Genomic DNA, 26,931 nt, shown 5'->3' on the forward strand with positions numbered 1-26,931 from the left:
CACACGAATTTTTCAATGCAACCGACTGCACCACCTAGGACCCTTCTCTTTGCCCTCGCATCCCAGCTGGTCTCTGCGACGCGAAGCTAGCCTACTTTATCGAATATGGCTAGGAGTAGGCTTTACGAAGTCTTTTGCTTTACGAATCGGATGAGCCGACGACGCCTCATGCGATGAGCGTAGTAGCGAGAAGACTTCACCACCTTCTCTGTGACTGTCCTCGCTACGACTTACAGAGACGATCACTCGCAATCGCGATAGCGAGCTTGGATCAAAGACCTTTAACAGAGGAAACCGTTTTAGAAATGCCGCCATAACAAGACATCGCAGCGGAGGGTGACGAAAGCTCTGTTGAAGTTTCTAAAGACTACAGGATTGGACAAGCGGCTGTAGCCTGAACTGATGTTTACAGTGCTACAAGTGCTACTGTGCTGTCAGTGATTGTATGCAGTGACAGTGACAGACTGTGATTGTGCATCTGTCTTCCTTTCCTTTCTCTATCTCTACTTTCCTGTCACTTTACCTCCCCTCCTCTCTCTCCCGTGCGTAGGGTAGCAAACCGGACCTTCCCTTCTGGTTAACCTCCCTGCCTTTCCCCTTTTCCTTCTGTCTCTATGCCTCCTCAAAACCGACCACAGCATGACACGTTAAAACTTTTAAAACCATCACGGGTGTATAAGTAGTGCTTCGTTTGTCTAATGACTAACACCCTCATCTTTAAGGGGTCAGATCGGATCGTTTATCGGGGGAAATTTTGATGTTTTATTTTTTTGGCGACATCATGCGGCATGTAAAGATGATGATTTCTGCCTCAACAGACAGAAAAACTACATGAAATAAACTTTAACAGCTATCGATTTCAAGATCTCCGTGTCAGATCTTTCGGTGTGCACCATGTGATCATAATTGATACACGGTTTTCAACTACTGCTTCTCTCATTGCAGGTGCAGTTTGAGCTCGTTGTCTAGTATAATATAAATATTGTTATAGCCTTAAGTGTAAGGGTGTTAGCCACGAGACAAACCAGATCTTTTAAGGGTGTAAATATTTTTAGGGTGTCCATATTGCTTGCAGCCGCCGCGCCATAACCATTGTAAAATTGCAATATACAGCTTCGGCGTAAAAAAAAATAAACGATGAAAAAGAACAATCGATCGACACAGTTTCAGGCAGTTTTGTAACGTGGGGCAGTTAAGCAGTTCACAAAGAAACTAGTTTTTTCTTGGCAATGGCCGATGCTTCCCATTCGGCGACGTCCATGGAAACATTGCAGAGGCTGTACATAACCACCAGGATGGGGACCAGAGGGAAAGGAAAGCCTGAAAGCAGACAAAGAAAGTAACAACGTTAGGATATTGTAATTTTGTATACATTTTTAGAAATAAATAAGAAATAAAATTGGCAGTTTCGCTCTAAGGATGATGCAAGGATAAGGGACAGTAAAGTTTAGCGTTTCGCTTCAACTTCTCGGATGGTGTTCTGACAGTCCGCGGGTCCGACTAACGCGGACGCAACATCCGCGGCTGTGCCAAAATTTGTGACACCTTAAAAAGGTTTTACGTGCCGTGTAGCGCCTGTAATGACATCGCACATGCGCCCCTACGCTTCCCATAAGAAGCACTAATAAGATTACCTCACTTTCATGTTTGAACACTATTATTGATTTGCACCTTTCATATTTATAAGTCTGAGAAGACTTAAGATAAAAATAATGCTCTGTGAGCGTTCCTTGGTACATTGCAGGGGATGGGGCGCGTCGGCGTCCATGGGCGACGGCGTTCCTAGCGCGTTCCTCACGCTTGTTTTTCTACGAAGTTCCCAGACAAGAGTCCTGGACGAAAGCTCCGTATATACAAGCAACGCTAACGCGAACTCCTCGGACACCCCACTCCTCCGCTGACCTACTTTTTTCCTACACCGCCATTGGTTGGCGAGCTCACGCCCTCTCCCTCCAACGCGAGTATTGGACGACGCGCACCCCCTTCCCCGTTCTCCTTTTCATCTGCACCCTCTCACAGCCTTCTCCCAGGGCTGAGCTCTTCTTTTCCTCTCCTCTCCCGCTAGGTCACGTGGTTTTTAGCGAACCTACAACGACGGCACAGGGTCCGCAGAAACAGCTTAGCTGTAAACATGAAATCCTCGGAAATGGCACAAAAACTTCCACAGCAGTATCGAACATTTCCCGCTGCTCGGCGTCTTCGGTATACGAGAGCAGTTTGAGAGCGCGATCCCGGCCGCGGCGGCTTCATTTCAATGGGGGCGAAATGCAAAAAACGATCGTGTACTTAAGATTTAGCAGCATGTTAAAAAACCCGAGGTGGTCAAAGTGAATCGGGAGTCCCCCCACACGGCGTGCCTCATATTCAGATCGTGGTTTCGGCACGTAAGAACCCCAGAACACAAACTAATTTAGCACTTTAGGAACGCCATGAAAGCGCTCATGATTAATGCGGCAGCGCTGCGAGGCACAAGACCTTGCCGTTGATGGTGAATAGAGAGTTCACCAAGTATATCCTACCACTTGCCGGAAAGCCAGGTGGTTCAGGAGGCCCATAGAGCACAGGTAATAAAAATTCACTGACGATTCCAATACTCGCTATGCGAAATTTGAACACAGCTCCATTCGTGTTTTCATTTCGCGATGTATTGCCTGGCACAGAAAATCTGTGTCTTGCGGCACGTTGCAAACGGAGCGAAGTGTGGCGCGACTGACTCGCTAATGGGAGATCGCGAGAGGCAGCGCATGGGTGACGCGTGGGCGCGATTCACAGCAGCCGCCGCAGACAGACCTACGCTTATGCAGAGCTTTGTTTCCCTATATGGTGTCGATAACGCGCTCACCCCTTGCCTTATCGTTGGCTTCATCGGTGAACAGACGACGCGCGCTACACTGGCGCAATCTCGTAGCCATCGTAGCCGCTGAAGCCGTATTGCGCGGCGCTACGATTTTTTTTCTCACGCTTTCGCCACACCCTGCTTCTCTGCTTGCCACCTCATGGTTCCGCTGCACCCTCCTCCTCCGGTTTCCTCGTCGCACGCTCTTCGCTATCATGATCTTTCATCCACCGCTGCGTTACGCGTTCACTCTTTCATCCATCGCTGTGCTCGTTCGCTCGGTTACGAGGGATGCTGACGCTCACCGAAATAACGGGCGCCTTAGAGCTGTGCTCCAAAATGTTGCTTTGCTACGCCAAATATAGTGCAAAGTAACGAAGCTTCTTGAAGTTCACGATTACAATACATAAAAGGTACTGCGTCCACAAATATATCAATAAAAACTGCAGGATAGTTGTTGCTGAAAGTTGGGCGCATTCCCTACTGAAGTGGAGTGGAAAATACCAACACCCTAGCAGAGCTGTTCATTCATGGTGTAACAACGCTAAATTAACGGGACACGGAATATGAGTAATCAGCGCTCGCCCTTTCTACACGTGTTCATTGTCAGTGCAAACCTGCTCAGGCATTGGGGTGCACCATCTTAGTATAGATACTTTACCATCTGCAAACTCTGTGTTCTTGCATAAGCAGAACAAGTATTATTGTGGCTGGAGCATAAATACCCGGCCAATGACTATATAGAATAAACAGCACAGTCTGCCAGTCGTTAAAGAGCCCATAATAGCCGTGTCGCTGCGAATTTATTTATGTTCAAGCAAGAACCTCTGCTAACGCGACGTACTCTCAAGATGAATTTATGAATGGACTGGTTGATTCTTGGTGTTGAATGTCCCGGAACAGTACTCAGGCTATGAGAGACAACGTAGTGGGCAGCTTCTGTCCTTTATCGTTCACCATCGGAAATGGTAACGAAATTTTTTTTGTTTGTTTTGATCGGCAACCGTGAAGTGAACGCGAAGTCACATGACCAACAGCAGAATGTTGCGGCCACAAAACCATATCGGTGAGTTATGTGAATGAACAGAGATGGTACAGTCGACTTCTGTTAATTTTACCTCGGTTAACTCGACCTATCGCTTAATTTGAAAACACTAAAAAGCCCAAGCGAGGAAGCATGCATTGCTATCGAAGGAAAATTCGTAGGTCGAATGCGTATTTTTGCCGCTTCGGGTTATTTGACCGCTGCCGGTACCCCATCATGCGCACAGGGATTAACAAGACTCCTGTTAAAGCCCACGAAATTAGGCAGACGCCGCTACTACCCCAAGCGACGGCGACGATGGCATCAACGTGTCCCGCAGTGATGATAACGACTGGCGCTCTACCCTGGGCGATGCGTCTTTGAGGGAATTTGGCTGCGTCGATGACAGTGTTGAAGTCTGTGGGCCGCTGGCCAACAATGACATGTATATCTATTCTTATACTTTATTACACAAGTCTGTCGACGACCAACTACTTCAAGGAATGAAAGATTTCAATTCGTTCAATTTGCAGTCGTTTGTTTATTTGAACTTTAGGCTAAATCAACCAATTTTTTTGGTCTCACAGGGTTCGAATTAACGGGAGTCTTCTTGTTCTTTCTGGGGCTTTACGTGCCAAAACCAGTTCTGATTATGAGGCACGCCGTAGTGGAGGGCTTCAGATTAATTTTGACCACCTGGTGTTCTTTAACGTGCACTACAACTGTCTGTGGCGGAAACAGAAGCACTGTGCTAAGAGTAATGTGAAGAAGGCAGACAATAAAGGTTGTCGGAATGTGTCGTGGACAGCATTCCCGAATAAATGGTCCCCTCTCGAATGCATTCGTGTGCGGTTGGACAAAGCCATTTTGTGTTGTGTTGCCATTGTCCTGCGCATGAGGCCCTCTGCAACCGTGACGAGCCACAACATCGCCACGGTGGAGCTGATAGCGTCTCAGCCGTTTGGTTGAAAAGATTGCACCACAAGCCGATTCAGCGACAACACTTTTTGCGCCACCAGAGAGCACTGAGGGATCGCTGGGGGCCCAAGTGCAGTCACGATGCGTCACAAAGACTCTCAAGTTCATCGTAGGATACAATTCATCAGCCATGTATCCTCAGCGCTCAGCCCTGAATCAAAAAGCTACGGCAGCCACACCGAGAATCGCGTTTCAATCGCTGAACGCTCTGACACATAGCACGGTGCTTGTTTAAGTACGTACATAGGCGTAATAAATAGTGCGGAGACAACCTACTGACGCTCTTTTTTACGAAAGCACACCCGTTGAAGATGTAGGAGGCACCATAACACGAAGTTGTGGTTTGAGGAAGACCTGCCATAACTACATAGCGAACCATTACCAGTTCCGATTGGTCAAGGAACACGCTTGTCAGAGTTCCGAAATTGAATCTAATGTCATAGGTTGGGAACATCAAGATCAAATTATCATGGATGTCGAAAGAATTTATCAGTGTCTGCATTCCAACATCGCGCTGCGCATGTGTAGGTGTTGTCACTGTATTTTTATACAGTATATACTGAGAGCTAAGTACGCTGTTGTGAATGTCTTTGGATTACGCATTTTAGTAGCAATCATGCATTGCAAGTTTATGGAATGAAAAATCCAGCGACTGATAAGGAAACGACTGCAATAGAAAGAAACAAGAAGAACCTGTTTTATCTTGAGAAATTCAATGTACACTGAGGTGACGTTCCACAAAGGAAAGAAAATCAGAAACAGAGGAAAAAGAAATACAGACAGTGAAAAAAGTAGAGCCTAATCTCTTTCCTTCGAAGAAATATATTGAAATGAACATACTTATGAAGCAAAGCAAAAAATAAGTAGGAAACACATTCGCAGATAATGAGCCGTGCTCAGGCTATATCCTAAAAGCTGTTCAGCAGTGTAAATACCATAATGACAGGGACATTATGAACAAAGAATGTAGCCCTTCACCGAAGCTCTTTATCTGGAAATTATCATGGATGTCGAAATAATTTCTCAGTGTCTGCATTCCAACATCGCGCTGCGCATGTGTAGGTGTTGTCACTGTATTTTTATATACTGAGAGCCAAGTACGCTGTTGCGAATGTCTTTGGATTACGCATTTTAGTAGCATGAACGAAGGAATATCGCCAGTATTTACTAATTAGCCTTCTTGCTTCGTCAGATTCAATATATAGACAGATACCCTCCAGTTGCACCAGGATGGTGAAATGTGCCAGCTTTCCACGAAGGGAAATTTGATGTAACCAATATGTTTATTCAATGTTCACAACAAATGTTCTCATCTCCTCTTAGTTATATCTACAATATTTGCGCAATACCCTCGTGGTAGCTTTTGAATTACCACGCTGCTTGGAATTTTGTGCTTGCCGTGTCCACTTGTGGCCCAAATAATTAAAATTTGCTAGAAGATATTGCCGCTCATAGATTGTACTACTTTTCGCCAGTGAACTACTTCAGCCCGGAGAGAGTTAGGGATTTATTCTGATGAATTTGAAGATGTTGGCATATATTGTGTCACCGGCTTCTCAACAAACATACAATTATGCAACGATCAAAATTATAATAAATGAGGTGATATGAGAAAAAGAAATCCATTCCGACAATACAGCGCATTTTGTAAACATGCCTAAAAGCCAATGTAAAAAAAAGCAACAAAACGACATATGCAGCAGTTTGTGCAGTTTTATTGCTGTTATCAAATTATCAGGTGCTATACGTACGCGCTGTATCCGAAATTTCTTGAATGTTGTCATCGATTTTGTAGAGAATACATTTGTCTAATCAGATCGCGCGTCACGCGAATAGTGTTATAGTTTATCGAATGTACGCAAGCACCAGTCGTTACGCTAAAACGTAGTTTGTATAAACAGCGGACGGAATTGAACAGTCATCTCAGATTTCGGTGATCGCCAACCTTGCTCGCCGCTATAGTTGTGAGTTGAGTGTTGCATCTCTTTCTGGACATAAGTTCTCTCCATGAAACAGGGGCCGGACTCACAAAAACGTTCTCCCGTTTAAACGTTTCCTAGAAGTAGGTGTCAGCCAATCCTGGTGTTGGACATATAATTAGCGAAGGCGGCTGGCCAATGGCAAGCGGCACTTACGAATGAAAATCTTTATGAATTCGGCCCCAGATTCCTAATCCGTCCCTAGGAGTAGAATGCCAGGATATCGGCCTGGCTAACATCTCTATAGCATGTCATCAAAGTTGGTATCTCTTGCCCTCTCTCTCTTACACGCATTTTTTTTCAGTTTTGGGTTCTTTGCCGTGACTGCGATGTCAGAATTTGTCCCAACGTTCTCCTGGCAGCCACGTATGCTATCGCGGTAAACGGGCCGGAATAATCGCTCGGGCTCGCTTACCTTCGAGAATGTGCAACAGCATTAGCGTCGCGCGCGCACTTTGATTAGACGAGACACTTTCGCTAGAGAATTCGCGACAGCAGTAAATAGGTGTCGGATACAGTAGGCGTTCCTCGCACTAGAACGCGCCAATATCATCTGCGTGGTCGAAGATTTGTCGACGCGCTATGCCATGTAGCCTTACTGGGCAGTTACGCTTCATTTTGCTGTCTCGAGAAGCAGAAATGGCAGAATATAATAATGTGGCATAGCTTCGCACGTTGTTAGCCATCGGTAATGAAACTACCGATCTGGATGTCCATAAGAACGAAAATGTCATCGTCATCGTTATCATAGCCTATATTTATGTCCACTGCAGGATGAGGGCCTCTCCTTGCGATCTATAATTATCCCTGTCTTGCGTTAGCTGTTTCCAACTTGCACCTGCAAATTTCCTAACTTCATCACCCCACCTAGTTTTCTGCCGTCCTCGGCTGCGCTTCCCTTTTCTTGGTATCTATTCTGTGACTCTAATGGTCCACCGGTGATCCGTCCTACGCATTACGTTGCCTGCCCAGCTCCATTTCTTTCTCTTAATGTCAATTAGAATATCAGCTATCCCCGTTTGCTCTATGATTCACACCGCTCTCTTCATGTCTCTTAACGTTAGCCCTAACATTTTCGTTCCATCACTCTTTGTGCGCTCCTTAGCTTGTTTTCGAGCTCTTTTGTTAACCTACAAGTTTATGCCCCATATGTTAGCACCGGTAAAATGCAATGATTGTACACGTTTTTTTAAACGACAGTGGTAAGCTCCCAGTCGGGATTTGGCAATGCCTGCCGTGTGCACTTAACCCAATTTTATTCTTTTGTAAATTTCCTTCTCATGATTAGATTTTCCTGGGAGTACTTGACCTAGATAAACGTACTCCATTACAGACTCTAGAGGCTGACTGGCGATACTGAATTCTTGTTCCCTTGCCAGGATATTGAACATTACCTTTGTCTTCTGCATATTAATCTCCAACCCCACTCTAACACTTTCTCGGTTAAGGTCCTCGCTCATTTGTTGTAATTCGTCCCCATTGTTAATGAGTAGGCCAATGTCATCTGCAAACCGAAGGTTGACTGAGATATTCGCTGTCGATCTTCACTCCTAACCCTTCCCAGTCTAAGAGCTTGAGTACTCCTTCTAAGCATGCAGCGAATAGCATTGGGAAGATTGTGTCTCCTTTTCTGACCTCTTTCTTGATAGGTAACTTCCTACTTTTCTTGTGGAGAACCAATGTAGTTGTGGAATCTTTGTAGATATTTCCCAAGATGTTCACGTATGCCTCCTGTGCTCCTTGAATACGCAATGCCTCCGCGACTGCTGGTATGTATACTGAATCAAATGCCTTTTCATAATCTATGAAAGCCATATCGAGAGGTTTATTGTACTTCGTAGATTTCTGTATTACGTGATTGATGAAATGGTTGTGATCCATTGTAGAATATCCCTTCCTGAAGCCAGCCTGTTCTCTTGGTTGGCTGGAGTCAATTAAGTGTTGCCCTCATTCTAATGGAAATTATTTTGGTGAATATTTTATACAGTACTGAAAGCAAGCTAATGGGCCTATAATTTTTCAATTCTCTGATTGCCCCCTTCTTATGGATTAGTATAATGTTGACATTCTTCCAGTTCTCTGGTACAGTTGAAGTCGTGAGGCATTGCGTATAAAGGGCCGCAATCTTTTCAAGCATGATATTTCCTCCGCCTTTTACTAAATCGACTATTATTCCATCTTCTCCAGCAGCTTTTCCCCTGGACATTTCTTGTAAGGCCCTTCTAACTTCATCGCTAGTTATAGAAGGAGCCTCTGTATCTTGTTCATCACAACTTTGAATGAAAGTAGCATGGCTGCTCTTGGGACTGTACAGGTCGTTATAGAATTCTTCCGCTGGCTTTACTAGGTCATCGAAATTGCTGATCATATTACCCTGCTTATCTTTCAGTGTATACATCTTGCCTTGTCCTATGCCAAGTTTTCTTCTCACTGATTTCATGATGCGTCCATATTTTACTGCTTCCTCAATCTTTTCTACGTTCTTATTTTGAATATCTCTTATATTCTTCTTGTTGATCAGTTTTGACAGTTCAGCGAATTCTATCTGATCTCTCGACTTTGCCAGTAAGGACGTATTTTTGGGCTAGTTGGTTCTTCATCATCAAGTAAAAAAACAGCGCCAGAATATGCACAGGACCAAACGACGAGTAACAGGACAGACACAGGGCGCACTAACAACTCTTTCCACTTGTTAGTGCGCCCGTTAGTGCTAGCCACTTTCATGTTTTGTCGTTTCTTTATTAGGTCCTTTGTTACTCGGGAGAGCTTACCTAGTGGTTGCCTTGGTGCCTTACCTCCCACTTCAATTGCTGCTTCTGAGATGAGCCTAGTTACGGTTTCATTCATTACCTCTATGCTATCTTCATCTTTCTGTTCTAAAGCTGCATATTTGTTTGCGGGCATCATTTGGATCAGACACATGCTCGCGGGATGCCCTGCGACTCTCACCAACCCTGAAGAAGAATGGCTCCATTGGAAGAAGATGCTACAGAGTTCATCTTTTCAAGATCAGCTACGGGCTGTCCAGAGGGCCCACGATGTCGCTGAAGGGCTGGGCCTAACGGTGCCACCGTGGGAGCGGCCCGCCTCGACTTGAAATAGTCGGCCCTCAGGACTTTTTTAAGTAAAAAGTTTTCACACACACACACACCAGCCTCAATTGGTCTGCTTTTACCCTGACTGCTTCTAGGTTGGCCTGTTTCTTCTAGACTAATTTTACTCTTTCTCTCTTCAAATTGAGAGAAATCCTAGACCTCACTAACCTATGGTTACTGCACTTTACCCTACCTAGCACTTCTACATACTGCACTATGCTGGGATCGGCAGGGAGTATGAAATCTATTTCATTTCTTGTTTCTCCATGAGGGCTTTTCCAGGTCTACTTCCTGTTGCTACGATTCCTGACGAAGGTATTCATTATTCGGAGCCTATTCCTTTCCGCGAATTGTACCAACATCTCTCCTCTAGTGTTCCCAGAATCGATGCCGTAGTTGCCAATTGCTTGCTCACCTGCCTGCTTTTTCCCCACTTTATGTAATAGAGATTAAAGGGAGTTAACAATGATGGCGTACGCCATCGATACAAAACGTAAAAGAGATCTGAAACATTGCGACCGTCTTCCTGTAACTTGAAACTTTCGCGTTGTTGCTTCTGCTTATCTATAGCTGTATGGGAGGTTGGTTCGGAAAGAAACACACATCTGCACAGCTCAAGCACAGAAAGCGCACTGCCCTTATTCTAGAGAGAAAGGTACTACGAGAAGCCGAGAAAAACCACATGCGTTTCGGTAGAGCTTATGAAAAGGAATGCGGTGATATGAAAAGACCGCAAAAAAGAGGGTCCGTTCTAGGGCCAACAAGAGAGCAGGCCCTAGCTTAGCGCGACGTACTGCCGCCAATCTGTTGATACTACGTGCCTACTGCCTATGTCGCTGCCTAGCGCGGGCGGTCCTACAAAGACGGGCGCAGGCGGATGGTCGCTACAACAGTTTGCACCGGTGTTCCGTGATTAAATAATAGAAGCGCACAATGCGGCCACTGAATTGTTCACACACAATCCCAATGTTAGCGCGTATGTCTATTCCGCTGCGGCGAACTGTATAGTTTTCCTAAAGAATTTTGTTAGGAAAAGGCGAACACCTCGTGCGTGGACACCATGCTCGAAGCGGACTCCTGAAATATTTGCTGCAGAGGAGTCATCAGCTCCAGAGTTCACAGCTAGTCTTTCCCAGGACCATGCCAAATGCAGCTTACGCTCAGTGATATGTGACGAGAGTCAGCTTATTCAGTGGCACATGGCCGATTGCCTCGTCACTAGCTTTCGCAACGTCACCTCGTTTCACTCAGACAGTCAGACACAGATGAGTCAAACGCGTCGGAGCGGCAAAGACAGAAATGCCAACACACTGATCAAATTGTATGCAAAATACTCAAGAACGACATGAGCGCGGTACACGAGCACTGTTTTTTCGATAAGATCTGTCACGCAGGAGCCCAAGGATTCGCGTTTTTGAAACGTTGTTCGTCGAACACAAGGACGCAAGAGAAACAAAAAAGTCACAGGCCTGCGCGGCACACGCAGCAGTCACAGCGTAAGCTGGTGGAGCGGCTCAAGAGTAGCTACAATTTGGGCACCACGCACCACAGGGTCTTCGCGGGAGTCTGTTCGCCTCGTTTGGATGAGAACGATCTGAACTGTCCGCCCGGCATCGACGGCGAGCTGCGGCTTGTAATGCTTTCTGCACAGCAGTCTGCTGAGCCCGATCAAGCCTTACAACTGCAACTTACACGCCGGGCACGCTGCGTTTGCAGGCATCTTAACTAGATGCGCCACCATACTGGCGAGAGTGGGGATCGCGTGTTTTTTTTTTTTTATTGCGCGCCTTGTCTGAATGACATCTCGTCGTCTGCGTCTGCGCACGATGCGTTTGCAGGCGCCTTAACTAGACGGCGCCACCATATTGGCGGAGGCTCGGATTATCTGCGCCTGTTTTAAAGGGCATTTTTCCGCAAACGCTGGCGTGGCTCAGTGGTAGAGTATCTGGTTCCCACGCAGCGTGCGCGGGTTCGATCCCGGCGGGAACCGGGTACTTTTTTAGCATTTCCACCGATAGCGGTTACGTTCGCCGGACGCCATTTGTGGAGGCCATCGGGAACCGAAACGGCTATCGGAATGATCCCATAACAGCTTACGCTGCAAAAGGGCAACACAAATCATCATTCTTTCCTTGTGCCCTATGACAGGCGACCAAAAGTGAGAGCCCGAACAGCTTTCATGCAGACCTCTAAGGATCCAATCCGCAATCACTTTAGGGTTTTCCGCAAGACTACACACCAAGCCTGTGTGATCCATGGACGTACTCGCAATGAAGGAACACTGTTGTACAGCATCAGAAGCAACTCCGCGCACACCGCTGCTTGATTATTCGATAGTGGACAATGTACTTCCCCGCTGCGTGCCTGCTGTGGGGGTAATGCTGATATCGGCCGCAGTTCGACACAGAAAGAAAAGCGATGGTCGACAGCCTGCAAAATAATGGTCGTCCGCACAGGGCCTTTAAAGATGTCGTTTTTCCCGGAGGACCCGCGACAATGCGGAAGACTGCTGATTGCCTTCATTTGAGACATGGGGGTCTTGACACCTGGTGACACACCCCTGATCTCAACTCACACGAGGCTCAGGCGGAACAATTGGCGGCTATGTATGCCAGGCTAACTCCGCCTGCTGCAACGCCACCACTACTACCACCACCACTATCTTCTTGTGTTCGTGTGTTCGAGGCACTAAACTTTTGAAAACGGGAACGCTTACCACCTCGAGCAGCTTTTCGTCGTGTTGAGGGTGAGGAAGTCAGGGTCTGTCCCTCAAGAATGAGGTCAGGTGGCAATGCTCCCAATCACCCGGTGCTTGCGGCAATGTGGGGTGGCCGCACGTCCTAGCGCAATATCTTTCGTCTTCATATTTTTTGTGGTGACGAGAGATTGATTGATTGATTGAATGTTTATGGATTGATTGAGTGATGTGATTTATCTAGGACAACGAGAGACGGAGTAGTGGCGGGCCTTGGAATAATTTTTACCACTTGGAGTTTTTTAACGTGCACCTAAATAGAAGTATACGAGCGTCTGTTGCATTTCGAACCATCAAAGTGCGACCGCCGCAGAAGGGAATCGAAACCGCGACCTCGTGCTCAGCAGCAGAACGCCATAGCCACTGCAGGAGCCACGCGGTGGGTTGCGATGAGAGCGATGCGACGCATGAAATGAGGGGCAGCTGGGAACATGGTAACAGGCTTACCGGTTAAGATCCTTCTGCAGATGACGAGGCATACTTCTAGCTCAGCCAAGTGGAACAGGCAGGCACAAATGGTGAGCAGGAAGTGCGGAGATCCCAGCAAGGCCTTGGCCACTCGCATCCGCTCAGCTGAGGCCAGGTAGCGGCCCTGAGAGAACAAACAAAATAAGAGCTGATTACACGCGCCCCTTCAGGTTCATTTCAGATAACAACTCATTTACCCATGCCGTTCCTTACTAACGAAACCACTTTGACCACTTTCGGCGGCTTAGATATCTCGCTGGATGGCAGCCGCAAGTTGCGTATACGGCTTTAAAACTGAAACCTTCGTGAAGTCCTCTTTCGCAGCGGAGTCTCACTTTCTTAGCGGCGACGTGCACTGCGGAGCTGAGCTTAATTGCCGAAAAAAGAATTGTGAGGAACTTGTATTGGAAACCTTGAGAATTTGGTGCTGCTTTCGGATGAGTGACGTTACATCTCATTGATGATAACGATTTATTGGCATCGCCTTCGAAAAGGCGCGGCGGCAGACAGTCATGTACCCGGCTTCAGCTAATCAAGTAATCTACAGATATTTGTCCGTCTAGCATTATGGGCATGTCTCCTTAATATTAGGTCGAAAGTCTTAGTTGTCTATGTTGGCGGTGACCTTTCCGAGACCACGGAGAAACTGCGCCGTGATGAAAAATGGCCGAAGCCGCAAAGAGTAATAAAATCACGTCAGAATATGCTCGAACTGACGTCACATTTCTCAGGGAGGTTCCTGTAAACAAAGTAAGCTAGTGGCTTCGAAAAGAAAATTTGGTACATTTCGGTCTGGGCGGGAATCAAGCCCGGATCCCCGCGGTGCGAGAGGAGCAGGTTTCCCTGAAGCCACGGCTAATTAGCGGTTCTGGATTACGAAAGGTGTGCCTAATGGCGTGCCTGATTGTACACGTCACGTGGTCGCAGAGACGTGCTCGTGCCACTGCTTGCGCGTTCGTCGTCGTCTTCTTCCACTGCTGGACATAGCTGGCTCCGATGCCAGCGTTCCCATACCGCCGCCCTTCCCAGTAGGTGCGGCGATTTCGATGAGTTCTGTCGTGCGCTCCGATGCAATCAGGCTTTCGACTTCACGTTAACAAAAACAAACGTGTAACACCAGCTTAATTTTTTTTGCGCTCTTTTCTCTCGGTGGTTTTCCACTCAACGAAAACATCGATTCGTAATCTTGGCCTGAGTATATGCAGTTCTATTGCACTCTTACTTGGTGCTAAGATACAGCCGCAGGAACGTTTTCGGAGCAAGTATATAATTACCTCTGCGAAACAAAAAGGATGCCCTGTTAATATTTCTCATTTTATCTCTTATATACCATTTTCCACGATTTATTTCTCCTATATCAAACTAAAAAATAATATTTAAAAATGATGTAGTCTAAAAAAGCTTGTGTTCAAAATTTGAGCTACCCTTAACCTTCTTTTTCTTTACCTTAAGTATGATCATTATTTTTCAGTTCTTTTTGTTGCTTCTTGTTTTTGCAAAGCTGTATACTCATTGTACATTATCTTATTTATGATTGGTTTCTTTCATAATTTGATTTGTATGCTTGTAATCATAGTACCACCAGATTTCTTGCCTTATCCCCCACAGTGGGTTTGTACCACTGTTGAAGCAATCACCACCACCAAAACTGAGCTGCTATGTGACTGGACTTTGTGTTAGTGTGTTTCTGAGTTGACTTTCAGTTTTAGTATGTGTTGTAAATGCGGTATCAAACCACCGCGTCATGTGCGCGCTGTGAATGCGCATGCGCGACGTTGTTTTCTCTGTTCACTCGACAGATGCCCCCCTTTCCCCTTTTATTGCGATAGCAATTATATGGACACTCAAAAGCAGATTTCTGCCGTCGGCGTCGCCGTCGCCGTAGCCGTCGCCGTGAGGTTCCGTATGACGTCATTTGGAGAAGAAATCGTCGCCGCGCGCCGAACGCTGTATGTGCGAGTGAAAGGGCGCGAGGGGCGCGTCTTTCACGGGGAGTGAACGCACGGCGGAGAACAAACGCGCGTTCTGCGCCGTGCTCGCTTAAGGGCTGCAGAAGTAGGCGTCTCTTTTCTCCTTTACAATCACCATATATGTAGAGCAAACGCGCCTTCTTCAGACGCGCGAGAAGCCGTGGGGGAGGGGGAGGGAAGGGAGGCGACGTTTAGCTGCGGCACCAATTTGGCGCTGAGCCGTGCTCCCTCAAGGGCTGCAGAAGATAGCGCCAACCTTTCCCCTTCCCTCAAGAACCACTTATCATCGGCACCAAGTGCCTATTTATATCACAGGCTCCGGCAACAGTCACCAACGCCGCACGCATTTTGAGCGAACGCGGGCAAAACGCCGATGGCGTCGACAACAGTTCTGCGTGTTGCCGATGCTGCTGCATGTCCAAGTTTATACAGCTGATAAAGCTAATATCATTACTCCGTATAGCTCTCTACAAGTTTGCTATCGCAATTGATGCTTCGCCTTTCAGGTGAAACTGCGACCACTTTTTGCTTTATATATGCGTGCAATAAACGCTTGTGGCTGTTCTCGGCCAAACACTTCGTCGGCAACGTCTCCCTTCTTGCTTGACGGCAGCTAGGCTGCCGCTGCTATGTTACAGTATGATATTATTGCGATAGCAATTATATGGACACTCAAAAGCAGATTTCTGCCGTCGGCGTCGCCGTCGCCGTCGCCGTCGCCGTGAGGTTCCGTATGACGTCATTTGGAGATGAAATCGTCGCCGGTGGTAAGTGGTTCTTGAGGGAAAGGGAAAGGTTGGCGCTATCTTCTGCAGCCCTTGAGGGAGCACGGCTCAGCGCCAACGTCGCCGCGCGCCGAACGCTGTATGTGCGAGTGAAAGGGCGCGAGGGGCGCGTCTTTCAAGGGAGTGAACGCACGGCGGAGAACAAACGCGCGTTCTGCGCCGTGCTCGCTTAAGGGCTGCAGAAGTAGGCGTCTCTTTTATTGCGATAGCAATTATATGGACACTCAAAAGCAGATTTCTGCCGTCGGCGTCGCCGTCGCCGTCGCCGTGAGGTTCCGTATGACGTCATTTGGAGATGAAATCGTCGCCGCGCGCCGCCGAACGCTGTATGTGCGAGTGAAAGGGCGCGAGGGACGCGCGCTTTCACAGGGAGGGAACGCACGGCGGAGAACAAACGCGCGTTCTGCGCCATGCTCGCTTAAGGGCTGCAGAAGTAGGCGTCTCTTTTCTCCTTTACAATGACCATATATGTAGAGCAAACGCGCCTTCTTCAGACGCGCGAGAGTCCGTGGGGGAGGGGGAGGGAAGGGAGCCGACGTTTAGCTGCGGCACCAAGTGCCTATTTATATCAGAGGCTCCAGCAACAGTCACCAACGCCGCACGCATTTTGAGCTAACGCGGGCAAAACGCCGATGGCGTCGACAACAGTTCTGCGTGTTGTTGCTACCAGAGCCGCTCACCTTACTTCGTATGACATTGCTCTGTTGCTATCGCATTCATTGCTTCGCCCTTAAGGCGAAACTGTGACATTTTTCTCCTTTACAATCACCATATATGTAGAGCAAACGCGCCTTCTTCGGACGCGCGAGAGGCCGTGGGGGAGGGGGAGGGAAGGGAGGCGACGTTTAGCTGCGGCACCAAGTGCCTATTTATATCAGAGGCTCCAGCAACAGTCACCAACGCCGCACGCATTTTGAGCTAACGCGGGCAAAACGCCGATGGCGTCGACAACAGTTCTGCGTGTTGTTGCTACCAAAGCCGCTCACCTTACTTCGTATGACATTGCTGTGTTGCTATCGCATTCATTGCTTCGCCCTTAGGGCGAAACTGTGACATTTTTAGTGCACTTATGTGACTGGACTTTGTGTTATTTGGATTTGTAGTTGACGTTTAGTTATAAAAGTTGTCGCAGTTTCACCTGAAAGGCGAAGCATCAATTGCGATAGCAAACTTGTAGAGAGCTATACGGAGTAATGATATTAGCTTTATCAGCTGTATAAACCTGGACATGCAGCAGCATCGGCAACACGCAGAACTGTTGTCGACGCCATCGGCGTTTTGCCCGCGTTCGCTCAAAATGCGTGCGGCGTTGGTGACTGTTGCCGGAGCCTCTGATAGAAATAGGCACTGCGTGCCGCAGCTAAACGTCGCCTCCCTTCCCTCCCCCTCCCCCACGGCCTCTCGCTCGTCGGAAGAAGGCGCGTTTGCTCTACATACATGGTGATTGTGAAGGAGAACAGAGACGCCTACTTCTGCAGCCCTTAAGCGAGCACGGCGCAGAACGCGCGTTTGTTTTCCGCCGTGCGTTCACTCCCCGTGAAAGACGCGCCCCGCGCCCTTTCACTCGCACATACAGCGTTCGGCGACGATTTCTTCTCCAAATGACGTCATACGGAACCTCACGGCGACGGCGACGGCGACGCCGACGGCAGAAATCTGCTTTTGAGTGTCCATATAATTGCTATCGCAATAATATGTTCAGGTTAATTTTTTTAATGCCTGTGCGTGAAAAGGACTAGGCGGTGCCAATTAAGGGCGAAAATATCCCCTAATTACCATATTGTCACGTAGTAGTGACGGTGAAGAAAACAGGCGTAAAACTGTGAATGACGGAACTGATTCTCTATTGCGCGAACCTGTGTTGGGCGAACCTGGTGCTCACGTGTCTTCCAGAAAGTAGTACACAATTCGCGTCGTTCATACAATGAGATTACACAAGCATCAGTGACAACAGACAATGGATAGAAGCGATAACGTTCGAGAAACTTCTGATACATGCAGGCGCGTCCTGCACCCAGCGACAACGTTTAACATTTCTTAGACAGTGAAACGCGGTTACGCGAGAAAGATAATGAAGTGCACGTGTCAATATAATCATAATTTAAAAAGCACTGGCATCGCACTTCTCCTTTTCCACGTGCATATTTCGTTTGGGAGTTTGCGCAACTCGTGACTGGACGCAGTCACACCAACAAAAGTGGCGAAACAGCATCTGCGCTGTATGGGGAAGCATTATGTTAACGTCACCATACTACGTCAGAGTATGGTGACGTCAGATTATGGTCAGAGATTAAGCACACACCCCGCTTCGCGTCCTGCCTGCTAAATCTCTGACCATGCTCTTTATTCGGCGTAGGTTTAGTTCGGCGTAAAGAAACGCCGAACTAAACTATTATGGCGATTCCCTTCAACCTTTCATTATCGACATGTGCCCTAAGCTTTTTAACTTTGAGTTGAATTAATGTCATTAATTTGATGAGGTGATTCATTGTTTCGTTCGTATTCCTACACGACGTCCGCCTAGGCAGATAAGTAATGTGCATAGACTGCATTTGGGTAAATTTTCTACAATTTTTTATTATTTTTGAATTGTTCACATAAAAAATTTGGCGAATGCTTAAGCTTCGCCTTTAAGAGCGCAACGCAATACCATTCAAAGATCCCTGGGCCGGAATTTTGTAGCGATGCCTTTCCCATGCTAATGCCTTTTCGTGCTTTTCGCGCTTGGTCAGTAGTCAGAGCGGCGGTCCTCTCACGTTATCAACGGGATCAGCCGGCCGTGAGCGGTGGATGATAAGACTAGTATAGAATAAAACATAGCGCACCGCTGCAAAATACTGGCCCTGAATGCTTGTCGGATTTCCCGGCTATACTTCAGCTCTCTTTTTTTCTCCACCTTCGCTTCAACACGCCGCTGCCGTTTTACGCTGCCGTAGGGAGCCTACATGCAAGCGCTGTTGCATGTAGGCTCACTACGCTGCCGAGGAGGCGAGCGCTATCTGGAGGGTGTTTCTGCAAGCAGCCTATCTGGGTGCGCGGCTCTGTGCATTGTAGGAATGCCAGAAAAGGGGTTTCTGTTTGAGCTTCCCCTTAACAAAATTATGTTTTCTCGCATATTGAAATTACAATCCGACGCTATCATGTCTGCAGGTTGTGGTTAAGTCGTACTTTAGGAATTTTCTGACGAATTTTACTTTGAGAAATTCGATTAGTTCACTAACACTTCTGCGCCACGCGGAGGGCCTGCGTGGTCGGGGTGGTACCGGATAATTTTCTCGTCCGTGGACGTCGGCGCTGACGCCAACGCCGGGTTTTCAGCGACACGTGGCCCTTAATGCTCTCGCGTTAAAATTAAGTTAGCAGTTTTGCCCGAAGGGCGAATTATTGACAGCGATAGCACGCTTTAGCGCTGCACTTGAACTACTTGGCCAGTGTTTTAACTATATATACATGGTTGCACACTTGTTGGCGTGACGCAGCACGCAAGGCCACTCGATTCTGCTATAGGAAGAAGGAACAGCGCCCTAGCAGCAAGCGTATCACAACGCTGGCGGCATGAGCGCCGCCAGTGACGTAGGCATCGCACCTGGATGGCTCGAGATCAGACTAACGGGAAACGGTCGTCGTTAGGCAATACCCAGTGAAATAATGGACAACGCATAGCCTGACATTTGCGGCTCAGACCAGAGCATGCACATCAGCTCGGCAGGAACGATAGTGTGTGCGTGAGCACAGCATTCGTGCCAGCTTGGGAAGGCAGAACGCGCAGCCCTGGTTCCGCGACCGAGGTGATTGAGCCTAGCGTTCGTGGTACGTCCACTTCCCTTCTGCATTCCTGCAGTCATACGCACTTCGACTCTCTAAAGACGCTCTAACATATCACGCGCGAGACGCGGATGTGACGTCATTGGGACAGCACGACAACGGCGGCGGCGCCGACGGCGCGAGTGTGCCACGGCCGTGCGTATGACTGCTATCGCAAAAAAAAAAAAAAACTTAGCGCCATTCCACTATGTGAAGAAAGACGACCAGAGAAGTTGTTATTTGTTCGTGTAAAATTACAAAATTATATATATATATATATATATATATATAAAATTAAAGCATAAATACTCCGTCAGTGTTAATCCACCTTAGTCAACCCGAGTCCTACTTAATCGACCTTAATCCACCATAATCCACCTTAATGCATCCTAATCCACCTTAATGAACCACAATCCTGCTTAATACACCTTAATCGACCTTAAGCAGACCTAATGCACCCTGATCAACTTTAATCCTCCTTCATCCACCTTAATTCGTGGATTGGTGGGTAGACTGAGACGTAATGGTCATCCATCACCGGTTTTGACACTTATGTTAAGGAACCTACTCGCGGACAACTTTCTGTGGCTATGAAGGGATTTGATTGATTGAAAACGTTACTATTCCGAGCTGGGGTGCCCGCCTCTTAAACTACATACACGTAGGCTGGGGGGGGGGGGGGGGGGGGAGCTACGGGCGCGTGGCTTCTGCACATGTGTTACTGCGCCAAGTAGTCCGGCAGCGTTTGACAGTGCCTTCGGTTGCTCGGAACATACGATGAATCGACGCAGTCACCCTGTGCGATGGTTTCGCGTTTGCCCAGACGCCGCAGGATAAAGCCGCAAAATAAGTAAACTGTTACATTCATTCGAGTGTTCTGTCTTATTTAAATATTGCTAATAAGGTGTTTATGTTTTCTCTTCCCTTGCCTAAACTAATGTGGAATAAAACGCGGGGCTCTTTTCATCAGCGTTCTCACTTTTGCACGCTTTGCCTCCGTAGCTTTCCCTTCATAGCCACAGAAAGTTGTACGCGAGTATGCATACATAGGCTACTGTGGATTCAATTTTGTCGACGCGACTATTTTCTGCATACCCTGTCGACGCACGTAATTTTGGGCAGAAGCTAGCCATATACAGCTTCACTTCGCATAGTTTCCAACATCGGCATTGAGACCTGTATAACTTTTGGAGAATGCGACTAAAGTGTACGCATAGAGAAATACTGTGAACGTGATGACGCTCAGCGCGAAACGTCACTCCTGCACGCACCGTCAATGGAGCCAAATTTAAGCTGGCTTTGCTAACATACGCAATCTTGAAAAGCCTCCGTAGTTGCCCTGGTTAATCTGCAAAGTTAGTTTGGATGTCTAATTAGCAGTTTGGATAAACGTACCATTAAGAGGTAAAAGTGAAATTATTTAAGCTCCCTTGGTATCCTTTAAGCTGAAATGTAAGTGCAAGGAAGGTAAATAAATATATACCTGAAACTACTGTTGAAATGTTTGCTATTAATGGATTCGGTAAGAAAGCGGTGCGATGAGGTTGGGAGTCATTTTATTAAGGCGAAAGCCTCAGGTGTCTATGTTGGCGGTGCCCTTGGCGGTGACCTTGGCGAAACTGGGGCCGTGACGAAAAATGGCCGATGCCACAAAGAGTAAAAACACGTCAACAAATGCTCGGATTGCTGTCACATTTCTCAGGGAGGTTCCCGCAAACAAAGTAAATTAATGGCTTTGAAAAGAAATTCGGTACATTTCAGTCTTCGCCCACAAAATTCTGCAAAACAGTGACTACCTGGGTGCCCCCATACACCGAACAATCATATGGGCTCCGGCTCACGTGGGCCTCGAGGATAATGAGGCGGCCGACGCCGCTGCCCACGCATAATCCTCGTCCCCTACCAATCCGGACCTCGAACCGAATCCCGCTTACACCTTTAAGGAGGTCACACAATTCCATCAATCTGGCCACTCCGTCTATGCCAAGCCCTGTAAGGGCCTCACGAAGGCGGAGGAGCGAATCCTCCTTCGCCTTTATACCAAAACTCTCTTGTGCCCGGAAATCCTAAAGCACTCCGACCCCGCTTGCACGCGGAAGTGCCGGCACTATGAGGAAAATTTCTCCGACATTTTTTACCTGGTGTGGATGTGCCAAAAAAAAAAAACAACGCCCAAACCTACCCCCAACTCTTCCCGGGAGGCAGCTCGGCTGCTCTGACCTGATGGCTCAGCTCAATGAGCCTTGGTTTAGCGGGCCCGGGCCGCGGTCGATGCCATTGGGCTCCCGTAAGGGGGAGCCCACCTAGTGTATTGTACGGGGAGGCCCCTTAAGGACTGCTCCCCACCCTCCCTGTAAAAAAAAAACCTTTGTAAATAAATCTTTTTCAGTCAGTCAGCTTACTAAAGGTGTGCCTAGTGCGTGCGTGATTGCACACGTCACAGAGACGCGCTCGGGCCACTGCTCGCGCGTTTGTCGTCGCCTTCTTCCGCAGCTGGCTACGATACCACTCATCATGCCCACACTGCACCTTCCTCTGCGAAGTTGCCGACGGTACTGGCCGACTACCAGTACGTGTGGCGATTTCGGCGAGTTCTGTCGTGCACTCCGATGGACGAACCTTCGAAGGAGATGGTAAAAAGAAAAGACCGCATATCCACCAAGTGAATGATGATGAGTGGGCGAATCACCGGGGGATCATTCGGGTAACCGTGAATCCCCCGTACATTGCCCACTCGAACATGCAAATGAGTGGCAACACATGCGTGTATATAGATGGCTTGCACTGACGTCAATGTAGCCGCCATGTTGGTGCACCAACACGATGATAAGCTGGGTCCGTAACGTCACGTGAAAGATTTCAATAAGATGAATTGGACTGAAGTGCTCGTAGTCGCCATGTTGGTGCCCCAAATAGGTGATAAGGTGGGTGCGTGACGCCACGTGAAAGCTATCAATACAATGTTGTATTATTGGTCGTATATGGTATTGAGGTGCGGACTTCGTTTTCCCTTCATTAAGACTGCCTTGTGATCAGTGCAGCAGCACGGCGACGCCGGCAAGCGGACCCACAGGCGGCGAGAGCGCGGGAAGCGGCGGCAAAACGCCGGAAGCGTTTTCTACCCGAGATTGGTGGAGCCGATGCTGGGTTCAAGCGCGAGCTTCGCGAGACCTCAGCTCCGGGTCCGCTTGCCGGCGTTGCCGTACTGCTGCAGCTTTGCGAGTCCTCAGCTCCGGGTCCGCTTGCCGGCGTTGCCGTTTTGCTGCAGCTTCCCGTGCCCTAGACTCCGGGTCCACTTGTTGTCTGCGTCGCCGTGCTGCAGCAGCTTTGCGAGCCCTCGACTCCGCTTGCAGTTGAGCCGCCACTCTCGCCTGTTCATCCATAGCGGACGCGCCGTTATCGGAAGCGACCGTTATCTTCCATGGCTGAAGAGAGAAAAAGAGCGCGCGTCGGGAACGAGCACCGATGTAGCCCTTGTGCACCGCAGCGCCCCTAGCGGACTCCATGCACACCAGAGCTACGGACGACGACGACGATGACGAGGGGGGGACAAGGCTCGGCCCTAAGGTGCTTCGCCCCTCAAAAACTTAAGCAAGTGTTACACGTTTGTAAAACATGAAGGTGAAAGCCTGATTGCACACTTGTCACACAGGTGCCACAATTCTTCATAAACGTATTTTAATCATGACAAAAAGTTTGCCAAGAGTGCAATCATGCTTTCGCCTTAACGTTTTGCAAACGTGTAACAATTGCTTAATTTTTTTCTTTGTTCCTTAAAACCTCTATATCTACCTTGTATTATATATGCGATGTGTGACCGTACAGCAGCATCAATAACTACACGGGTTGCTCTGGACTGTATACTTGAAGATCACCAGACTAGACGCAAGACATTAAAGAAACCACTGTGTTAGCCTATATGTGCATCCCTTCTTCCTGTTCTCATCGTCATCTTTCGTCACTCTTTTTTGTCCCCTTTCATTTTTCTCCTGTGCAGAGTAGCAGGCCAGAACATGCTAGCTCAGGCCGACCTCCTTGCCTTTCCAATAAATTATCTCTATCCCTCCCCCCCCCCCTCCCCCCTATACTTGCGGACCTGATCCTACAAATTTGTTCTCTGGTTTGTTTTCTCGAAAACTCGAAACCTCTCTTGCTTATCTCCGCTGCTGACCAGTTAACGCTTCCATCCGCTTTTAATTACAGTGATTCTGGAAGGTGGACGTTTCCTCCGGGTCTCGTTGGTGAATACCTTCGTATTCCATTAGGACATGCTGTCTTGTCTCCGGATTTTAGCTGCAGCAGACACAATCTTCAACGGGCTGCTAATATTTGCTCCGGTATGTTTTCGTCCTTAGGCAACCAGCTCGGGCCTCAAATAGCAAGGCACCTGTCCTATTGTTATGGTACAGATACACTGCCGTCGTCACGTCATCGTCGCTATACAGTAGTTGTCGCACGCTCGTCGTCATCCCATTGTTCTCCTGCCGTCGTCATAGTGCCGCTTTCAGCGTTCTACTGACGTAATTTCTTCTTCGTCATTCCTAATCACGCTGTCGTCACTCAATCCTGACTATGCCGCCGTTCTCATGCCATCATCGTCAATGCGTCGTAGTCGCAAAGTTGGCGTCATGCACTCGGTTCCATATCGGGGTCGTGATGCCGTCCTGGTCGTTCCATCCATCATCGTCATTCCAGCTTCGCCATCCGATTGGCTTCATACCGTCGTCGGAAAAGGGTAATGGTAGGAAAAGGAAATAAAAGAAAAAGGGAAATAATAGGAGCTGTGTGAATTGCTACAATTTGAGTACACCATGCATCGATACTACCGCAAGAAAAGCACCGCTATGTTAGCCAAGTGGCCCCACAGACGCAAGAGTGGTGCCAGTATCAGTTAAACTCAACGTCCACTGGACCAATTTTTCGACCTGATTAAAAGGCTTTCCTTTGGACGTCACTCATGCTTCCTTTTATATGGCTCTTAGGTAAGATTAGATCTGGTAAATTTAGTGCTCATGGAACTTGCGCGAGCTACAATTCTTAGTTCAACATATCCATCGAAGGAAGATAGCATCACCTTTCTGAATTGCTGCGGGTGAGTACAAAGTCACGTGCACGAGCTTATGCAAAGCTTTGGAGAGGGAGCTACACGGGGGGCAACGCGGCAGCCACGCGCGTTCACAACAGTAAGGACGGCATTATCAGGACACCCGGCGAACTTTCGTTGAAAAGTTCTATATACCTATCGCGTTTGAAATTAGCGTTCGTTGAACGTTGAGCCATTCGTCTGTATCTGTTTCGCCATCCCTGCGTTGTCGTGCACGTGGTGCGCAGCTACAGTGGAACACCAACACGACATAGCCTACCACCTTCCAAACTTTCAAAATGCTCTACGACCACTGGCGTGCTTGGTCGTAGAGAAGCTCTACGACCACGCCGTAAAGAAGCTCTACGACCACTCGCGTGCGTTGTTGCAACGCCGCGTGCATCTCGGCCATACCTCGAAGTTCTTGACGGGCGTCCACTTCCTCAGTTCTATGGTGATCACTTCGAGTGCGATGCCAAGCAGGCTGAGCGCGCACCAGACGGCTTCGTGCGAGTACAGGTTGTGCCAGGTGCAGGTGAAGGAGAAGGCCACTGCCGTGCACAGCACTAACCGCAACGCTGAGCGAGTGCCACCTAAGACGGGCTCGTAGATGTACCTGCGGTTTGAAATGAATGAATGAATAAATAAATAACATTTCGCAGGTTTAAATGGGAAGACTTCAGACCTCTATCTTATTATGAGGCATGCCGTAGTAGTGTACTCGGGAGTAATTTCGACCACCTGGGGCTGCTTAAAGGGCGCCTGTATGTCAGCACACGAGTGTATTCGCATTATGTCCTCATCGAAATGCAGCCGCGGCGCCCGGGATCGAACCGCAGACCTCAAGCTCAGCATACAGCGAAACGCCATAGCCACAGGAGCTACCGCGGCGAGCGTCTTGGATGTACAGATGGCATCGCAATGGTAAGGAACTGAATAAGAGACTATGCGGCCATTGCCGGCCATTGTCACGAATCAACGCGAGGGGACATCAGTCAACTACCCTGTCCTCTCTTCTGGCCTTATCCTCCTTCGGATCGCGTTTTCTCGCAGATGTCTGCTACTTATCACGTACGATTTCATTACATGTCTAGGATCCTTGACGGTTTTTCTTTCTTTTTCTCTCAAAATACACGGAGCCTGCGAAGCACCTCAATAGAAAGTTTGCGTGCGTGAGTGCGTAGCTCTCGAAACCGCTTGCCGAAACTGTCTTCAGAAGAATAACAGGACCTGGTCAAGTCATCGTGCAGAGAAGCTTGCTTCGGTGGTTTCCGTTTGCCTTGTTTTATGGGCAGTAATGATTACGATGATTTGTACCCTATGTTATGCAAGAACTTCACCATGGAAATCAAAGCAAACATTTTGTAAAGACGCCAGGATGAACACATGGACACGAGACGTGAGCGAGTGGTGCGAAGTGCTTTGAGTATACTTGAACATCAAAAAAAAAGAAGGAAAAGAAAGAAGCAATCTGTGTTATCGGTCGGAGTTCAAAATGTATCCTTTCCTTTGCAAACTCAGCAGCCAAGAAAAAGGGAACGCCACACTTCGCTTTTATATCGTGAACCCTAAAGGAGCAAGAATGACGTGAGTGTGGTCGCACTGACTGTAGAAGATCAATTTTCTGTTTGAAACTTAAGTTCCGGGTGCCGCTGTTGCTCGTCCGAGGTTATTACGCTGCTCCGTCTTATAGACTTTTCCTTGGTTTGCACTCACTGCGTCCGATTGGAGGCGTCCTTTAGCGATCACTGCTTCTGGTGTTTGCGCATCAAACATACAATCATAAAATTTGTATTGTCGTATACACAAACGACGATACAAATGGCTTATATCCGTGCAGAAGACTTATCATCATCATCATCATCAGCCTATATTATGTCCACTGCAGAATGAAGGCCTCTGCCTGCGATCTCCAGTTACCCTTGTCTTGCGCTAGCTGCTTCAAACTTGCGCGTGCAAATTTCCTAACTTCATCACCCCACCTTCTTTGATGCCTTTTTGGACTGCGCTTCCCTTTTCTTGGTATCCATTCTGTTACTCTAACGGTCCACCGGTTATCCATCCTACGCATTACGAGGCCTGCCCAGCGCCATTTTTTTTCTCTTAATGTCAATTAGAGTATCAGCTATCCCGTTTGCTCTCCGAGTCACATCG

General features: G+C 47.9%; 1 protein-coding gene across 6 annotated transcripts in view; it reads right to left on the bottom strand.

Moving 5' to 3' along the window:
- Positions 1 to 755: 755 nt before the first annotated feature.
- LOC119458140 (protein-cysteine N-palmitoyltransferase Rasp-like) overlaps positions 756 to 26,931 on the bottom strand; it is a 183,122-nt gene continuing 156,946 nt past the window's right edge. For all 6 annotated transcript variants that reach the window (XM_049670786.1, XM_049670787.1, XM_049670788.1 and 3 more), the window contains 3 exons: positions 25,192 to 25,393; positions 13,115 to 13,259; positions 756 to 1,320 (listed from right to left, as the gene is read on the bottom strand). In XM_049670786.1, coding sequence (XP_049526743.1) covers positions 1,202 to 1,320; positions 13,115 to 13,259; positions 25,192 to 25,393 — 466 coding nt within the window. In that variant the 3' untranslated portion in view covers positions 756 to 1,201. The remainder of the gene's footprint in view (positions 1,321 to 13,114; positions 13,260 to 25,191; positions 25,394 to 26,931) is intronic.

Source organism: Dermacentor silvarum, chromosome 7 (genome assembly GCF_013339745.2).
Source record: "Dermacentor silvarum isolate Dsil-2018 chromosome 7, BIME_Dsil_1.4, whole genome shotgun sequence".
Taxonomy (NCBI): Eukaryota; Metazoa; Arthropoda; class Arachnida; order Ixodida; family Ixodidae; genus Dermacentor; species Dermacentor silvarum.